The sequence below is a fragment of the Phacochoerus africanus genome, chromosome 3, assembly GCF_016906955.1.
Source record: "Phacochoerus africanus isolate WHEZ1 chromosome 3, ROS_Pafr_v1, whole genome shotgun sequence".
Lineage (NCBI taxonomy): Eukaryota > Metazoa > Chordata > Mammalia > Artiodactyla > Suidae > Phacochoerus > Phacochoerus africanus.
Genome location: NC_062546.1, coordinates 136,722,992 through 136,743,605, shown reverse-complemented (window position 1 = coordinate 136,743,605; position 20,614 = coordinate 136,722,992). Strand labels below are relative to the sequence as shown.

General features: G+C 37.7%; 1 protein-coding gene and 1 long non-coding RNA gene across 3 annotated transcripts in view; one reads left to right on the top strand and one right to left on the bottom strand.

Annotated features, from left to right (window-relative positions):
• Positions 1-4,571: 4,571 nt before the first annotated feature.
• Positions 4,572-19,967, bottom strand: LOC125123240 (uncharacterized). Its single transcript, XR_007134013.1, has 4 exons — positions 19,745-19,967; positions 8,713-8,971; positions 5,896-5,977; positions 4,572-5,151 (listed from the first exon to the last, which is right to left on the bottom strand). It is a non-coding gene; the product is annotated as an uncharacterized LOC125123240 (long non-coding RNA).
• GRB14 (growth factor receptor bound protein 14) overlaps positions 19,312-20,614 on the top strand; it is a 128,191-nt gene continuing 126,888 nt past the window's right edge. The window contains exon 1 of one of the 2 annotated variants that reach the window (XM_047772751.1): positions 19,312-20,043. In XM_047772751.1, the coding sequence (XP_047628707.1) occupies positions 19,853-20,043 (191 nt within the window). In that variant the 5' untranslated portion in view covers positions 19,312-19,852. The remainder of the gene's footprint in view (positions 20,044-20,614) is intronic. The other variant, XM_047772752.1, reaches the window with a different exon arrangement.

The following is a 20,614-nucleotide window of genomic DNA, read 5'->3' as shown; positions in this document are numbered from 1 at the left end:
CTCTTATTTGGACTATAAGTTCTCAAGGACAGGAATTATTTTTTGTTATAGTTCACCTTCATCTCCTCAAAGCTCTGGCACAGTACTGAGCACACCATCAGCAGTAAATAAATACCTCTTGGTTGACTGGTTTGTGAGTACCTGTGGGGGTAATGCACTCCCTGGGGGTAATGCACTCCCACAGTAATGGGTAATGCAGTATGTGCAAGAAGAACAGAAAGTTGAAGAGGTTCTCGCAGAAGGATTCATGACTGAAGACAAAAATCAGCATCTAGGGACGTGGGGCAGGCCTTGAACATCATCCTCTGTGGTTTTTTAAAGTGAGTACTAACAGTTAGTGCTGTTAGAAGTCTACTGGATGGTAGACTTACAACAACCACCTCACAGAGAATGAAAGCAGGCGATAAAGCACTTCAAAAACTTTCCTGCTTGGGAATAGCTCCGTTGGCTAGAGTAAGAGGCCCTAAGAATGATACTGTTTGCATTTTAAACATTAGACATTGCATTCTCTGCTAAGGTCTCCACTTTTGAGAATCAGATATATGAGCAGTAGAAATACTTATGTGCTGTCATTTTACCCAAACTGTCATCTAAGTTACAGATGCAGCACAGAGATGTTTTATTTAGCAATGGAAGGTCAAGTAGTTGATAATATGATACATACTCATGTGAAGTGTATTAGCACCAATAAATACAAACAAACATTTAAGATGTTAGGATAGGTTTTTTTCAGCTACTTAGTGGTACTGCACTCTTCTGTATCCGGTTATGAAAGTGGTTTTCAGATATATTACACTGAAGTGGGTATTGAGTTAGATATGACATTCCTAAAAGGGAAAAGTAGACAGAGCCACAAATTGAGAGGCCTGAGTAGTAGCAGAGGAAGGTGGGACTGAAGTAGCTTTTACACTGAGCTCAGTTTATTCATTTGATAAGTATCTCTTGAATGCCAGGCACTGTTTCAGACACCCTGGGTAACCATGGTGCTTATGCTCCATTTGGGGTGATAGAAAAGCAATAAATGAATCAAGACAGATTCAGAGAGTGATCAATGCTATGAAGAAAATAAAAGAGGATGTTGTAACAGAGTAGTGAGGGAAGGGGTGGTGAGGAAAGACTAGGGAGGTGACATGTAAACAGAGGCCTAAATGACACAGGGGAGTGGCTCTACCCTAATGCAGGGAAAGAGTGTCCCAGAAAAGGCCTTCAGGCTGCAGTGAGCTTAGAACTTTTGTGTCTGAGGAATAGCAGGAAAGCCCATGTGGTAGGGGCTTGGCAAAGAAGAGAGGAGAAAAGGGTGTGGGTCAGGACTGCAGGACATGGGGAGGAGCTGGGTTTTAGTTTAATGAAAGACTGGCCCCTCACAATTGTTTTAGTGATGCTGGTAGTACCTGCACGTACTCCACCTGCTCCTAGGCATAGCTTCAGGTTCCATATTCTCTGCTTTCTCTCCTTCTGGCTGCTGTTCCGAGGACTCCACCATCTTTCAAACAAGACTTAAGTAATGTCTTTGACAGATTATTTAGAGAAAACACATATCCTGTGAACGTTAGTCCTTCCTTATAAAACATACTTGGTTCTTATGTGTGGCTACTTTGCAACAAATGGTGTACTAGCTATGGCACTGAAATCTGAATGTGAAAAGCTGTATTTTATCTCTTAAAGTGTTGGTGTCAAGGCCAACTTATCCATGTGGCACAGGACCTAGGTCCCACGAAACTTTATTTAAAACATAAAAATGTTTTAATTTGTCTTAAAAATCATAAGAAAAAATGAAATTTTAGGTTAGAGATAAGAAGTAATATTAACATATTTATTTGCATGCCAATGCAGTCATAAAACATAATTTAAAATATTTTCATAGAAGAAGAGGCCCAGGAAGGCAAAGTGCCTAGGGCCCATGAAAGTCATAATGCAGCCCTTGTTGTTGCTTATGTAATAATAGACACTAAGGTACTGTTTACTCTTCAATAAGATTCTTACTCTCACGGAAAAACATTTTATTTTGTTCATTCTACTTTATTAATAGAATAAACTCTAAACTATTTGAATAGTAAACCTCTAAAAGTTAACAAATTTTGTGTATCCTATAGGTATATATTTATTTAGGAAATGTATATATCTGTACTACTCTATTATTGTATGAAATACAACATATACTTAGTTATAAGTATATGAGTAGAAGGTTTTAAACTCTAGATTAAGATGAAATAATGTTTAAATAATTTTAAAGCTACTAATAATAGAGTCTCTGCTTTTCAAAATATTGATTATTTTTAATGAAAGCAATATAATTGAATACAGTGAATTTCTATGCAAGTCATTTTAATATTTAGTCAACTGAAAGTCAAGTTAAAAGTTCAACTTTTTAAACTTGGTTTTAAAGGCTAACATAGCTGAAGAAGATACTTGACAAAAAATATTGTATTCCATCTAAATGACATCAAGGGAAATACTTATTTTTCAGTCTCATCTACCAATTACACATTTTTTGAAATTCAGCAACTTCCTGTCTTCTTGAGTATAAGGTACTTGTTTTTGACACCTAATCAGAAGTTGTTGTTGTGTGGTTATACTCTCAGCAATGAGTTCTAGATCCACTGACATTTTGATTTAGAAGATTTTTAAACAGACTATAACAATGTTAGCTTTTTTAAAAAATAAGAAGCAATCATGACCGTATCTGTAGATGTCACTCACATTTACATCTGCTGTTAAAATGCAACAAAATCACATAACAATGGAAACATCTCTGAAGATCCATTTTCAAAATACTTTCTCTATATTAATGAGTTTCAAAAACAATTAGTAAATCACTCATGTTAAAACATCCACTTTATCTTGATGGGCTGGATTCAAATGTGTCTTTTTAAAAAAATCTATAAAGTAGCATTCTATTGAGACCCACCTACTACTTGCAGCCAAGTTCAGCAAATTTGAAGCACTTACCTAATCTATAAAAGAAAAATGTGTAACTCAAATTTTATTTCAACAACCACTTCAAGTACTTCAAGAGATAATTAGTGAATGGCTTTGCAGGTCAAAATTTTGTGGTCATTGTCTTTCTACTTAAAATAATAAATTTTGAAATTCACCTAATGGGACAAAGAAATTGAAATACATAGCAAAATGCTGAAAGGGAACTCAGGAGTGGTGGAGCAGTGCGGGATGTCACAGTGCGCTCTCTGTGTACCTTGCCCTCATATTATGATCCATGACCGCCTGATATGCATGGCAAGTGAGGTGCCAGTGTAAATATCTATATTAATGATTAGTACAACTGAATTTCTTTTCTATTTTTTAGACAAGAAATAATTATAAGTAGGAGGCTAGATATTTTTCATCTTCCAAAATGAATTAACTGCCTTTGGAGAACACTGTTAAATTGCCATTGAGTGTTTCTCATCTTTTAAGAATTTTTATTCTAGTTCTCTTCTCCTAACCTATTTACTATGACATAAATTCTTTTTGAAAAAAATTTGCCAAGCAAAATATCCTTTAAAAATAACCATAACAAATAAATAGAACTTACCAACACTGTCTAAACGGTCTGGGTAATTACTAGGATTCTTTTTGGAATTTCTTGTATCGATTGAAATTAAATTAAGACATTAATTGAAGAAAAAATTCTGTCTGCAGTTTAACAGCAATTTTCCAAAGCTTTATTGATTTCTTAAAAAGAAAAAACCTACATTAGCAAAAATATTCAGAGAGCTACAAAATGTGCATATTCTTTTTTTTTTTTTTTTTGTCCTTTTAGGGCCATACCCACAGCATATAGAAGTTCCCAGACTAGGGGTCAAATCAGAGCTGTAGCTGCTGGCCTACACCACAGCTGCAGCAATGCCAGATCTGAGCTGCATCTGTGATCCACACCACAGCTCACAGCAACGTTGGATCCTTAACCCACTGAGCAAGGCCAGGGATCAAACCCACATCTTCATGGATATTAATCAGACTCGTTAGTGCTGAGCCATGACAGGAATTCCTGAATTATGCATATTTTTATTAAGACTGAGCAAACGCAGGAAATACAGTCAATACTTTACAATAACTTTGCACAATAATGTGTAATCTACAAAATATAGAATCACTATGTTGTACACATGAAACTAATATGTTAAATCATGTATACTTCAAAAGAAAAAGAAGACAGCAAATAAGTTTTGATCTTGAGCAATAAAATTATTTTTTCACTTTTTTTTGCTTTCTGTAGAAGCATCACATACTGATACAATAGAAATACGCTGGGTGTTTATCGACTCCCCCCCCCCCCAAATCTGAATATTGAAGAGTATTTCTGTGGCTTTAGCACTATTAAAGTTTAGAGAAGAAACTGCTACTTATGTCAAATTGGAATTTTTAAAAAGTAAAATGTTATTATCTAACTTACTAAAGACAGAAAACCAGAGGGCAAAGAGGGATTAGTATTTCAGATACAAAATACTAGAAAGAGAAAAGTGTACATTAGTAGCTGAGATAAAGTCATTCAATTAACTGACTATTTTTGATTCAAAGTCTACTATAAAATCAATTGCTAGTGATACAATTCACATTTGAAACAAGTTTAAAACTCAGCAGAATATTCCTGAATGTTTTAAAAATTTATCAGGAATTCTTTATCTACTAGTAGCGCCTACTACTTTTATTTAAAAGTGTGTGGGGGGATACCTGGGAAAATAAACCAATTTTGAAGTAGCATTGTAAAAAGAAGTTTTAAAAGTAAATGGCTGCAAAAAATTCTATTCAGTGCATCAAATTTGCCTTGGCCTAATCCATATTTACCAACTTACTTCCTCCTAGCTATTTCCATCATTTTCTATCATTAAACTAAGACAGTAGTTCTCAGTCTTGAAACTAGCAGAAATAACCCCCTGAGGGAAGTAATAACTACCTACCTCTTTGACCCCACCTTCTCTGTCTACTTTGAGGCTTCTTCTTCCTCCTTCTGTCCCCTAAATGTTCCTGCCTGAGGTTTGTTCAAGTCTTTACTTTTCACTTCTCATACCTTTGCTTCTGATAATCTCATCTACCTTATGATTTTCAATTATTGCCTACCTGCACAAGAATCCCAAATAGGTGATTCCAGCCGAGATTTTTCAAGCGAGTCTCACATCCCAACTTCCTGCCGGTCATCTTCATCTGGATAAACTGTAAGCGATACAAACTTAATGTGTACAAAACCAAAAGCATGATCTTCCTACACCAGCTATTTTAACTCCTCCATTTCTGTTAGTGCTTCATTCTTCTACCTATGTTGCCTTGAGACTCGGAGCTCTTTAAGTGATCTGCCTTCTCCCTTGCTGTCCCATCCTTACTGTCATTATATGCAGTATATTCACCAATATCTTAATTAGTCTCCTTACTTTCATGTGAAGAACATGTCAACTTGAATCATCACGCTGAAGTATAGCTTTAATCAAGTTTTATATCTTCTGTAAAAACCTTTGTTTGCTTCCTATTTACTATAAAAGAATGTTCAAATTCCTCAGTCTGTCATTCAAGAATTTAATGCTCTGTCATACTTTTCTAGATTCATTGTCCATTATCCTATAACTTAAAGCCTATACACTTAAGTTGAACTTTATTACTCAATATTTTCCTAATATAACATGTAATATCTTGCCCCTCCACCTTTGCTGATACTGTGTTGTTGCATGACCTCCAAAACTTTCAAATTAAATCTTTTCCAAGAAGCTTTACTCGATAACTCTCACTTAGCTGTGATCTCTGTTGATTTATTCCTATAGGCACCATGATGCAATGTAAAGGGTATGGGCTTTAGAATTTTCTACATCTAAGCTCCAAAGTCATTTGTTAGCTCTGCGACAGTAAGCAAGTCATTTTACTAAGTTTTTGTTTTTATATCTATAAGATGAGAATAATATAGCTTACCAAAAAGTCCAAAAGAAATCTTTCATAGTGTGATTGATGCCATTAGGAGAGAGTCCAGTTGAGTAGCTGGTTACCAATAAGCCTGAGAAGGTAATTTTTTTTTTTCATCCAGATATATCAAATGCCAACTAAGGGCTAGGTACTTTAAAATAAAGAGCAATGGAAGTTCCTGCCGTGGCTCAGTGGGTTAAGAAACTGACTAGTATTTATGACGATGCAGGTTTGATCCCTGGCCTCTTTCAGTGGGTTAAAGGATCCAGCGTTGCTCTGAGCTGTGCTATAGGTCACAGACATGGTACAGACCAGTGTTGCTGTGGCTGTGACATACGCTGGCAGTTGAAGCTCCAATTTGACCCCTAGCCTGGGAGCTTCCATATGCTGCACCTGCAGCCCTAAGAAGAAAAAATAAAATAAAATAAAATAAAATAAAATAAAATAAAATAAAATAAAATAAAATGTGATGAACAAGATAAACACAGTCTCTACCTTCAAGGAGTTAATAGTTTTAGAATCTAAATTCACCTCAGCCCAGAGTCTAATCACCTACTCTGGAAATAAATATGCTGAACACCTAAAAAAATGATCTGGAATTGATTGGATTAATGCATATGATACTTGCTAACAACATCCTTAATGCTGGTATATGAAACCAGAATGAACAATTTCTTATTTACTGAAATTTTCTAATTTTCTTAGTTACTGAAAATGTAACTGTCAAACAAAGTGACATCTCAGCATTGTCTAACCAGGTAGCTATATGGAATCAGAATGAGAATGGAAAAGATTCAAATATTTGATGGACTTGGGTTCTGACAGCCAGATAGACCAGTCTCTAAAACAGGAAGATAGACTTTCTTTCTTAATACATGTGCATAAAGAGATGATGCCTGGAAAATCAAGTTCAAGAGAGGCTACAGAATGATATACCTCTCCTATTTTCCTCAATTGCCTAAAGAATTTGCAGAAGAGGTTCCCAAATATTCCTGTAGATTCTAAAGGTAGGGATGGAAATGATTGCCACGAATCTCTGCAAAAGGTGTTATCTCATGGTTAGGCTGAGGGTTACGCTGAGGAAATGGATAGAACTCAACTAAATTCTGACCAGAACATCCGAATCCTCATAAGGCAGAGAGGAATCACTAGATAAAAAAGGATGAACGCAACTGAGTAGCTGCCATTAGGCAAGATAACAGCTCAGGGCCAAAAGTTAGATTTCATTACCAAGCCAAAAAATGTCATTATTTCCACACCAATTTTAAGTTGTAGATTGTACTTCTAAAAATTTATGTGTTTGCTAACATGTTTTCTACATTTTTTGAAGGCTGAGACAAGGCCTGGATTGGCTTTCTGTTAGAACACCATACCCAACAAGAATACACTCTAAAATCAATGTTTAAGAAAGGAATACATGACTCATCTTATCCTTAAACAAAGGGCATACGTATTATCTAGGCATCATCTGCACATGAAGTAAACTTGCTTATGAGAGAGACGTTCGGTGATTAGAAGAGGACATGTGAGATAGGCTTTAGATGGCATGAGACTTAAGTAGTACTAGGTTGGCACTAGAAAGGAGACTGAAATCTCTCTCTCACTTCCCCATATACCTTTGGTGTTTGAATGTCCATTAAAAGACAGCCTTCAAGACATATTGGATAGACATGATAGAAAGGAAAATAGAGAGTCAAAACAGCTTACAAAATAACATTTCTTTTAGTTTTGTCCATACCTACTCTGCAGGTCTTTTAGTTCCTCACAAAACTGCTGAGTGATTAGTAATTATAAGCTGTTAACTATTGTTATATATCTATCCACCCATTACTAGATTCATTCCAAAGACTATTTGAGGTGGGTAGCACACATATAGCAAGATAATAATAAAATAACAGCAACAACCAAAATATACAGAAGGAAGTCAAAGTCAATTCTGAGCATAAGGAAAGGAAAATAACCTCCAACCAAGCATAGGACTCATACAGAGAATGCAGGCTTTTTGGATCTGCATTCTTGCTATAAATGGACTACAGTAGTGACACTGAGCTTTCTCATATAAGCATTTGAAATTTGCAGGTATATTCTGATTCTCTTGGAAAATCCAAGTTCCTTAGAATATAAACAAAATGAATTTTTGGGGAAAGAAGAGTATAGCAGCATTTGTTTAGGATATACTATCAGATTTTCTCAGGCCTAAACCCATGGCGCTTTGCTGGTTTAAAATCTGAGACCTGAGATTTCAGTTCCTGCAGAATGCTCCCTAAGTGAATTTTCTTTTTCTTTTTTTTCTTTCTTTCTTTTTTTTTTTTTTTTTGGCTTTTCTAGGGCCACTTCCTGCGGCATATGGAGGTTCCCAGGCTAGGGGTTGAATCTGAGCTGTAGTTGCCAGCCTACGCCAGAGCCACAGCAACGCAGGATCCAATCCACGTATGCAACCTACACCACAGCTCAGGGCAATGCTGGATTCTTAACCCACTAAGGAAGGCCAGGGATCGAACCCACAACGTCATGGTTCCTAGTCGGATTCATTAACCACTGCACCAAGACGGGAACTCCCCTAAGTGAATTTTCATTGAGTGAACTTTCATTGCTACTATCTCAATTTTTTTCACTTCCTTTTTTCCCTCTCTCTCGTCCTAACTTTAAAAATCTAACCCTGATGGTCACCTAAGACATTCATTCAAAAAGGCTAGTCTTTGGCTTTGCTGACATTGCTATTTAAGAAGAGATACTTAATTAGTTTATGCTTTAAAAAATTAATGAGAAGGGAACTATATCAAGACACTGAAAGCAATAAAATTTGAAATATAAAATATTTTATACTTTCCTACGAAGAGTTGGTGGCAGAATCTCTGTGAGCCATCTGGAGCTCAGAAGTCTGAGAGAATGCAAATTTTTGATCCAGTAAAGGCAGGCATGCACAGGTGTGCTGGTAGGTACTCATTAAACATCATGCTTCCAGGACTGGAGAATAAAGCATGTTCCCTGGAGTATTGCGGTTTTCTTTTCCACTTAAGTGACGATATTGTATGGAATGTAGCTCATAAAAGTGTTTGATAGTTTTACGGCCTCAAATTTCTTCCTGCAAAGCAAGAGCAACACAGGCAGTATTAGTACAAATTTGCTCAAACATTATTAGTAGTGGGACTTAACTGGGGCATTGTAGGAACTTACAAGCATGCCAAAATTTTTACATGGATCAGGTTGAACATCTGAAGGTTGTAGATGAAGATGAATAAATTCATAGGAAGTACAGGAAGCTTTTGCAGGCCAAGTCAATTATTGCTCCTAGGAGTTTCATTTTTAATTAGGCACAAAGATTATTTAAAATGGCCATTCATGGTAGAGGGCCACTTAACAGAAGATAATGGGATCTGCAATAGATTGTGCTCCTATAAAATAAGTTCCTGCACTGGCTGCCCATGGCACCATCCTCCTATCTTAGAAGACCTTAAATTGTTACTATTATTCTGCTGTGCTTTATACTACTCATGCATGGACTTTATCTTGTAGAAGCTACTGAAAAAAATGAATGGCTCCGAAATCAGAGAGAAGATGCTTAAGCTTTTCCCACAATTACTAATTGCTTTGTTAGCATAGCTAGCTATAAGCAGGGAGGACAAAAAAGCCCTGTTTTAAAGGAATAAAATACAGAATTGGTTAAGATTTGATGATGAAACTGCATTTGTCAATTCTAGAAAATTCTGAAAGGCTGAGCAAATTTTATACTCTTGTGAGGGCTATGACAATAGGGCACTATCAAGGTAGAGAAAGGTGTCCTGGTTAATGCCCCTTGATTTGGGATGGGTCACCCAAAAAATGTACTCTAGCAGTAATGGCAAATCTGCAGTAGTAAGTCTTTAGAGGACTTAGAGCTCAGCTTTGAGTCATCACCAGATGAGATAATTCCTGAGTGTTACTGCTTCCAGGAAGCATCAGAAGCAATAATAATCCTTTCAAAAGGAAGCTAGCATCATCCTAGGGTGCCAATTATTTCTAAAAGTTATTTTGCAAATCGATGTCAGGAAAACCAAAAAATAAATAAAAGCATAGCTTAAAGAGACACTCATGAATCAAACATAACAATAGCAGACAATTGACACATAGAGGGTTCGAATATTGGCATTATCAGACACATATTCTAAATAACACCTATTATTTTCAAGGAGATTAGAGACAAAACTGAGACTTTCAACAGGATTTTTAGATTCTAAAAAAAGGATAAATTTACATGAATTTATGTATGAATGAACAGACTTAGCTTGAACTCAGCTGAAGAAAGATATGTCAGAAAAAAATACCTAGAATTAAGTACGGAAAAATAAAAATTTGGTGATGCATGAGAAAAGCTAAAAGACAAGAAGAGCACAGTGATAAGTTCTAAAATGTATATAATTAGAATCCCAGAAAGGGAGAAAAGAGAAAAAGGGGAAGGAGCACTATTTGAAGAGAAAATGGCAAAAAACATTTCCAAATTGACAAAAAATATTGTCATAGATCCAAGAGCACTTACAAACTGCTAAATAAATAAATATCATCACCTAGGTATATCACAATAAAATTGCTGAAAACCAATGGAAAAGGAAACTTTAAGAGTAAGGGGGTAAACAGGACTCAATTTACTTTCAAAATAAATGACAATTAGACTGAGTTGATTTCTCAATATAAACAATTAAGCTCAGGCAGTGGAAGGATATATCCAAACTGTTGAAAGAAAGCAGTGCCAACCAAGAATTCTATAGCCAGCAAAGTATCCTTTAAATATGAAGCTTAGCAGAAAAGAACATTGAACAAAATCCTATACTTCTTCATGATAAAAACACTCAAAACTAGGAATAAAAATTAACCTTTACAACTTGATAAAAATCATATATGAAAACATACAGTTAATACCATATTTAACACTGAAAGATTGAATTGTTCCCCCTACAATAAGAGTCAAGATAAGTATCTGTTCTCACTACTTCTATTCAATATTGTACTGGAAAAAGAACAACAATGACAACAAAAGACAAAATCAAAGGTATCTAGATTAGAAATGAAGAACTAAAATTGTCTCTATTTATAAATATGATCTTACATACAAAAAAATCTTAAGAAATTGAAAAAACCCACCCCAAACCTATTGGAACTGTGTTTGGTAAGGTTGCATGATACAAGATCAATATGCAAAAATTAATGTTATTTATATAAACTAGAAATGAATAATCCAAAAATGAAATTAAGAAAACAATTCCATTTACATTAGCATCAAAAAGATAAAGTAATTAGTCATAATTTTTTTTCTTTTGTTGTTGTTATTGTTGTTGTTGTTGTTGTTGCTATTTCTTGGGCCACTCCCGCAGCACATGGAGGTTCCCAGGCTAGGGGTCGAATCGGAGCTGTAGCCACCGGCCTACGCCAGAGCCACAGCAACGCGGGATCCGAGCCACGTCTCCAACCTACACCACAGCTCACGGCAACGCCAGATCGTTAACCCACTGAGCAAGGGCAGGGACCGAACCCGCAACCTCATGGTTCCTAGTCGGATTCATTAACCACTGCGCCACAACGGGAACTCCCATAATTTTTTTAAAGTCATACAACATTTATAATCTGAAAACTACAAAATATTATTGAAAGAAACTAAAGAAGACCCAAATAAATGGAAAGATATCCCAAGATCATAGATTGGAAGACTTAATATATATTTATTTTAATTATAGTTGATTTACAATGTTGAACCAATTTCTGCTGTACACAAAAGTGACTCAGTCATACATACATACATATATATATATATATGTTCTTTTTTTTAATATAATTTTCCATCGTGATCTATTCCAGGAAATTGGATATAGTTCTCTGTGCTATACAGTAGGACCTTATTGTTTATCCATTCTAAGTATAATACTTTGTGCTACTAATCCCAAACTCTCAGCTCTTCCCATTCCATTACTCCTGCCCCTGGGCAACCACAAGTCTGTTCTCTATGTCTCTGAGTCTGTTTCTGTTTTGTAGAGAGGTTCATTTGAACCATATTTTAGATTTTCCTCATATAACTGAGACTATATGGTATTCGTCTTTCTCTTTCTGACTTACTTCACTTAGTAAAAGAATCTCTAGTTGCATCCATGTTACTGCAAATGCATTATTTTGTTCTTTTTTATGAATAAGTAGTACTCCATTGTATATATGTACCATATCTTCTTAATCTAGTCATCCATTGATGGACATTTAGGTTGTTTCCATGACTTAGGTACTATGAATAGTGCTGCTATGAACACATGTATCCTTTGAATTATAGTTTTGTCTATATATATGCTCAGAAGTGGGATTACTGGGTCATATGGTAGTTCTATTTTTAGTTTTCTGAGGAACCACCATCCTGTTTTTAACAGTGGTTGTACCAATTTATAGTCCCACCAACACTACAAGAGGGTTCCCTTTTCTCCACACCCTCTCCAGTATTTGTTATTTGTAGACTTATTAATGATGGCCAATCTGACCAGAGTGAGGTGGTACCTCACTGTAGTTTTGATTTGCATTTCTCTAATAATCAGAAATGTAGAACATTTTTTTCATGTACCTACTGGCCATCCATACGGGAAGACAATATTTTTAAGAAGTCAATACTCTCCAAATTGAACCAAAGGTTAAGTGCAATCCCTATCAAAATCTCAGCTGGCTCCTTTGTAGAAACTGACAGGCTGATCTTAAAATTCAATAGAAAATTTAACAGATCCAGCTCAAACAATCTTATAAAAAACAAAAAAAGAACAAATTTGGAGGACTCACAATTCCCAATTTCAAAACTAACTAAAAATCAATGATAGTAAAAAGAATGCAGTATGGTAAGAGAAACACATAGATCAATGGAACAGAATTGGAAGTCTAGAAATAAATCTTCATATTTGTGGTCAATTGATTTTTGACAATGATGCCAAAATAATTCAATAAAAAAAGTCTTTTTCATAGATAATGCTGGAAAAACTGAATACATACATGGAGAAAAAGGTGGATTCCTTTTTCACATCATACATAAAAATGTATCACAGACTTCAATGTGCTAAAACTCTATAACTGATAGAAGAAAATATAGGTGTATATATTTGTAACCTTGGACCTCTTGGATATGATACCAAAAGCACAAGTGCAAAAAAAAAATTGGACTTTATCAAAATTTAAATGTGATTAAACATATCATCAAGAAAGTGAAGAGATAACCCACAAATGAATAAAATATTTGCAAATAATAAATCTTGTAAGTGACTTCTATCTAGTATACATAAAGAATTTTAACAAGCCAGTAATAAAAAGACAAATGGCTCAACTGAAAAATGGGGAGAGGGTTTGAATATCCATATCTCCAAAGAAGATATTCAAATGGCCAGTAGACACATGAAACGATGTTCAACATTGTTAGCCATTTGAGAAATGCAAATCAAAACCATAATGAGAAAGCACTTGGCACCCACTGGAATGGCTATACTCAAAAGACAGAAAATAACAAGTGTTAGTCAAGAGTGGCGCAGACACTTTGGAAAATATTCTGGCACCTCCTTAAATGATTAAACTCAGAGTTACCATATAGCTCCACAACTCCAATAAGAAGTGAAAACACATGTCCACACAAAAACTTGTACTTAAATGTTCATTGTGGCACTATACACAACAGCCAAAAAGTGGAAAAAATCCAAATATCCGTCAAGTGATGAATGGATAAACAAAATGTATATACACACAACAGACCATTATTCCTCAATAAAAAAGGATTAAAATACTTATACATGCTACAACATGTATGAACCTTGAAAGCTTATGCTAAGTTAAAGGAGGCAGTCATAAAAGACCACACATAACAACTATGTTGAGATATAATTCACGTATACGATTTACCACTTAAAATTAAATGGATATTAATACATATGCAGATTTGTGCAACCATCATAATTAATTTTAGAATATTTTCATCACCCCCAAAAGAAACACATAACCATTAGCATTCACTCTCCATCTTCCTCCAACCCATACAGCCCTAAGTAACGACTAATATACTTTCTGTCTCTAGAGATTTGCTAATTCTGGACATTTTATATAAAAGTACTCTAATATCCTTGCATTGTCTGGAAAAGCAGCAAAGGTAAATAAATATAATTTGATAAGTCAGGTATATATATATTTTTCATCCCTTTTTTATTGAGGAATATGGACTAAAAGTTGAGAAGAAAATATGAATTGTTTTTAAGAGATAAATTCCTAAACAAAGCTACTTATCAAAATCAACACTAGAAGAACTAAAATTTAGAGCAGTCCTATATCTATTAAAAATGTTGTTATTTATTTAAAAATTTCCTGTAAAGAAAATCATGTGGCCAAATTACTTTATAAGTAAACTGTATCAACTATTATGGAAAAAAAAACCCACCAATGTGATACACATTCTTTAAGGAAAGATGAAAAGAAGGACACTCCTCACCTCTCATGAGGCCACCATAACCTTATATCAACACCTCATAAGAATCACAAGAAAGTAAAATTACGGGCCAATCTCATTCATGAGCAGGGTGCAAAAAATAAAAGTTAGTATCAGTAAACATCAAAAATATATAAGAAAGAATGAGTAGGGTTTATTCTAGGAATGCAAGTTTAGTTTACTATTAAAAAAAATCTCATTACTTCGATAAGATGAAGAAGGATAACTATATAATCAACCCAGTAGATACAGAAATGCTGTTTAATAATATCCAATATCAATTCACAATAAAAATTCTTAGCAAACAAGGAATATGAGGGAACCCTCTTTCCTTATCTGACAAAAATATATATGGTAAGGGTAGGACAATATTATATTTAACACATCCATTTGAGCTCAGAATAAGAAGAATCTGTGCTATCAACACTCATATTCAACACTGTACTCAAACTCCTAAGCAGTGTAGTAAAACTAAAGAAAAATATTAAAGATATAAAATTAGAAAGACCTGAATAAAACTTATTATTCATAGATAATATAATCACATACATATAAAATCTAAAAATGTTTTCAGTAAAAATTTTAGAATTAATGTGTGAAGATAATTATGTGATAAAGAGATCAACACAGATATCAGTTGTTTTCATCAACAACAAATGATAGAAAATGAAATTTTAGAAAGGTATCCAAAATAGTGTAAAAATATCAAATATCTAAGAACATGTTTAATACTACATGTGCAAGAATCTATGCAGAAAACCATAAAACATCATTGCATCAAATTAAAGTTACAACCAAGTGGAAAGACACCAATTTCATGGACCAGGCCATTATATTTTTTTAATATAGTTCTCCTCAAACTGACTTATAGATTTAATACAGTCCAATCAAAATTCCAGCAGGTCTTTGTAGAACTTGTGACTCTAATTCTAAAATTAATAGGCTGGTGAAGAATAAAGTGAAAAGCCTTGTTCTATGGAATAGTAAGACCTTTTAGAAATCATAGTAATCAAGGCAGTGTGATAATGGCATAAATAAACCAAAGGAATGGAAGAGAGAGAGGCCAGAAAAGACCCAAGGATAGATAAACAATTGAATTATGACAAAAGAGGTGCCACAAAGTTCTGAGGAAAGAATAATCCTCTTAATGAATAAGCCTGTGATAATTATCGATTTATGGCAACAAAAATAAAACAACCTCTATACCTTCACATGTTCATACCCCAAGGAAAAAAAAAATCAGTTTGGGGTGGATCACAGATTTTAATGTGAAAAGCAAAATGACAAATTTCTGCAATATATAGGGGAATTTTCTAAGTGGGATCAAAACATAATCATAAAAAGATAAATCTAGCTATATTATACTTAAGAACTTCTGTTTCGCAAAAGATACCACTTGGTGATCCAAGATATAAGACACAGAATGTCTTAACAAAACATAAGTAGCAAAGAGATAGTGATTTCAAATATTAGAATACAAGAATATCAGAAGAATAATAAAAAACAATTTATCATAAAATGAGCAGGAAATGTGAATTGGTACCTAGCAAAAGGGAATGTCCAAATGGCAAATAATCACATGAAAAGGTGCTCAAATGTCATCACTCATTAAGAAAAGTCAAATTCTACCATGAGATATCACTATATGTGCACCAGAATGTCTATTGTAAAAGTTCTGATAATATTCCAATTGTCAAGGATATGAAGAACTGGGGAAATTTATTCATTGCTGGTCATGGTGAAAACTGGTAAAATCGATTGAGAAACTGGCAGTATCTACAGAAGATAAGCACAGACACACCATAACCTCAGAATGCCACTCCTGTACATATGCCATGCAGAAATGTATCCACATGTGCACCAAGAGAAGGGTGCAAAATATTCACCACCACACTATTAATAACAGTCCAAAGCTGGAAATAGCCCAGTTGTTTATCAGTAGTAGAATGGATTAAAAAATGTGATATTTACATACAATAGAAGAGTTGGGAAAACTACAGATAATTGTAAAAGCATGGGAGACTATCATAAATATTGTGTACTAAAGGAAGCAGGTCAAAAACAAAAGGGTCATACTGCATCATCCCACTTATATTAAGGTGCAAACCAGACAGTGTACTCTATTGTGAGTAGAAACGGATACTTATGGGTAAACTATGAGGTGATTACTCTGAAAACCTGGATTGGAGGCCGGGCTTTTAAGGACTGACAATAATGCATTCCATGACCTGACATCAGTGTTTGCCTTGTGATAAGTCATCACAATTTTGTTTGTGAACTTCTTTTCTGTACCCGTTTTCTCTTTCCTAATATAAAGGGTTAAGAAATTTGATTCAGTGAGAAAGGGAGAGATAAGCAAGGAAGACACATTTTTCATAAGGGTAGGAAGGCTAGGATCCCCGGAGACAAAGGGGTGGAAAAAATTCACAAATAGGGGAAGGAGCCAGGAGACAAACTGCTCCCTTTGCCTTTTTATAGGCTCAAGTCAAAAGGGACACAGCCACTAGGAGAGGACTTGTTCTTTGGTACCAAGATATCTCCCTATTGTTTCAGGTATCTTTGTTAGTTATGGGAAGGAAAATCTCTTTTTTTAACTTCCCTTTTGACAGAAAAATGCCTCTGTATACTTTTAGGTTGTACTAGGTCCGACAGTATTCTGTATCTACATAAAGTTGCATAGTTCTTTATTTAGAATCATTATTTTTCGGTAAATCTTTTGTATACAAAAATTAGTTCTTTCGTTGTCTTGCTTCAAAATTTGAGTGAGTGGGGAGTTCCCGTCGTGGCGCAGTGGTTAGCGAATCCGACTAGGAACCATGAGGTTACTTGCGGGTTCGGTCCCTGTCCTTGCTCAGTGGGTTAACGATCCGGCGTTGCCGTGAGCTGTGATGTAGGCTGCAGATGCGGCTCAGATCCTGCTTTGCTGTGGCTGTGGCTGTGGCCAGCAGCTACAGCTCCAATTAGACCCCTAGCCTGGGAACCTCCATATTCTGTGGGAGCGGCCCAAGAAATGTCAAAAAGACAAAAAAAAAAATTTGAGCTAGTGAATTCTATCCTTCTTGATATAGATCCTCAAGGTGTCTGGGAGTAAATTCAGTATTTAATGTTAATCTACAAGGCAAAACTATTTAGATTCTCATTCCTCAGAGATTTGTTCTTTTCCTTTTTGCCTCTGATGCCTGCAGGTATTACAATTTTTACCTATGGGGGTTAGAGGAGGAGCATAAAGCCTGCAAATGGATACTCTCTGGATTTCCACTAAATGAGAAGCTACCCAGAGAGGGAAGACACAATTGAGACCTCAACTTCACCCAACAAATACTCTTTCTTGAGGTTAAAATTTCTGCTGGGAAGCAGAGCAGTATACACTATTGGGAAATAGTATTTCCAGTGATTTCAACAAAATATTTTCCACTTAATCTCTTCTCTCCCAAAAAGACAGCCTGCTGTGTTTGCATGCTCGCACACACATGTGTTTTGTGTGTGTGTGTGTGTGTGTGTGTGAGAGAGAGAGAGAGAGAGAGAGAGAGAGAGAGAGATAGAAGGAATTGTCCAGAGTAGGGAGGGGACAAACTTCAGCCACTGATTCACTTTTCTGTTAGAATGCTCAAACTATATCATTTTTAGACAGGAGCAATGGCTGCAAGGCTTTTGGATAAAAACAGGTATGACTTATGGAGTTGATGATGATGAAAGTGTATTTCTTTCTTTATGTCTCTAGCTCAAGGTATCTGCAGATACATGCCTCTTTTTTTATTTTGCTGGGATGACCTCAACCCATCTGTAGGTTTTTATATTAAACTCTCTTAAAACCTACACATAGAATCCAGACCACACTTCAGGGAATCGGATGTGAATGAGGGCTCTGCTTGGCACACAACACACAACACCAATACATTAGCTATCATCATGATTAGTATTACTAATTTGTCTTGGCTTAGCCATTGTATTGTTATAAGCGTCCTGGAGACCACATCTATTGTGTGACCCTGCCCAGTGCTGCTTTTTGTTGGGTCTTAATTTTGACTTCAGGACAACGGAAGACCTTGGATTCTGTAAGCTCTTTGATTCAAAATTTTTCTGTCTCCAGGAAGTACTCCAAGTTTCTCACGGGCTGGGGGTTAGTGACCCCTGGGTGTCAGCAGTGGTTGGTGCCAACGTGTGTGTGAACACACGGATATGGAGGAGGGGGTTGTGCCAGTTTCTTTAGGAGGCAGTGTTTGCCTTTCCCTGGGCAGAGGTTGTGAAGGTTAAGAAAACCTGGTGAAACAGAAGCCAGGAACAGATGTTACCTAATTTGGTCAAAAAACAAAGTGTATAAAACATTTGGAAATCTCAAATAGTGAACTGGGCTGGGGGCACTTACAGGAAAAGCAGAAACAGAATTACCACCCAGAATTCAGAGCAAGGTTGCTCTATCTAAGACGGTGAATGTAATGTAATTTCTACTTCAAATAGTCTGGATTTGGGAGGTGGAATCTTCTGGGTTAGACGCTTGACTGCACCAATTACTAGTACTATTGTACCAGGTACTCTATGACGTTGAGCCCCAATTTCCTTATCTGCTAAAAAGGGTAAGCATCTAGATTTATGAGGCTGTTGTGAGGTTGAACAGGACTAGGCAGAGTGGGAACTCGTTAAATGATAGCTAGTCTTATCAGAAGAAAATTAGTAATTTTTCTAATTCTCAAGCCAGTGTCAGGTTTACCCATACCTTATTAAGAATTCTCAAACATCTCAGGAGTTTTCTACACTGATTGCACTTCCTGCTCCCTGATCGTCCACTCCCTTACCCCCTCCCGTGTCTTTAGTTGTGGAGTGGAAGGAAGAAGAGGCACGTGGGGGAAGGACTGGGACAAACCTGGCCCCCTGGCCTCCCGGCACGGTGGGGCCTGTCATGGCGGCCCGGCGACAGCTGAGGTGATCTGAGATAGCAGAGCAAGAATAATGAAAGGTCTGGGGGGGTGAGCGCTGCCCCAACCCCTGCTCAGCCGGCTGTCGGCCAGGTTACCCCAGCGGGAGCGTCGCCTCACATGGGTCCCGCCTCCCGCAGCGCGGGTCCGCCCGGACCTCGGGCTCAGCCTCGCGTTCGGGCTCCCACCTGGGGAGGTGGCGGCCGGGGCCTCGCGAGCTGGCAGCCAGGGCTGGGCGCGGACAACAAGGGCCCCAAGCCAGCGCCCCCCAGCGCCCCGGGCCTCGCGCGCCGCCAGCCCCGCACCCGGCGCCCTCCCCGCCCCCTCCGCGCCTCGCCCCGCCGCCCGAGGCCCCCACCCACCGGCCGCTCCTCCCCTCTCCCCACCCTCCTCCTCCGCCCCCTCCCCTCCCCCGCCGCCTCGCCTGCTGCTCGGCCCCGAGTCTGAGCCGCCCGGGCCCGGAGCGCAGGCGGCGAGGCCACCGCACCTGCAGCGCGCTTCGGCTGCCGAGCCGGCACCTCGCCTCCAGCCGCCCGACCTCCTTCTCCCCCCGCGCCGGGTCTCCCATGACGCCCGAGCCCCCCGACCGGCGACAATGACCACTTCCCTGCAAGATGGGCAGAGCGCCGCGGGTCGGGCGGCTGCCCGGGACTCGCCGCTGGCCGCCCAGGTGTGCGGCGCTGCCCAGGGGAGGGGCGACGCCCGCGACCTGGCGCCGGCCCCCTGGCTGCACGCGCGGGCGCTCCTGCCCCCTCCGGACGGGACCCGCGGCTGTGCTGCAGACAGGTAGGCAGCCCTCGGAGGGCGCGGGGGAGTGTCCTGGGTTGGCTGCCGGCGAGGGGGTGAGGAGGCGGTCCTAGGGGGTGAGCCATGTGCCCAGAGCTGGGCCAAGTTTGTCAAAGTCTCTGAAGACAATTCCCTTTGAGCTGGCTCCTACCGGATCAGCAGGACATTGCGATCTCCCAGCGCCTTATAAATAGCATCACCGTTTCATTGAGAGCTCCGGATTTCTCGCCTCTGCCGGTCCGTGTGAACTAGGAGGCCAGGCTCCAGGCTGACCACCCCCATCTTCCTTCTTTCTTCGTGGTCCTGCATTAAAAAAAAAAAAAAAAAAAAAAAAAGCAAAAAACCTTCTTCTGTTATATATTAAAAAAATCATAGAATAAATGAATTCACCTCCCACATAGAGTCTTACAGCGACCCTGGAGAGGCAAAGCACGGATTGACATTTGAGCAGTCTTGCTGTTCAGCAGGAAAGAATAGAGGCTTTAAAAGGTTTCCCAGTCTCCACAGCATTCAGCACTAAGTGCCTCTAGAGTTCACAATCTTGCACATACTTTAAGAAAGAAAAAGGCTG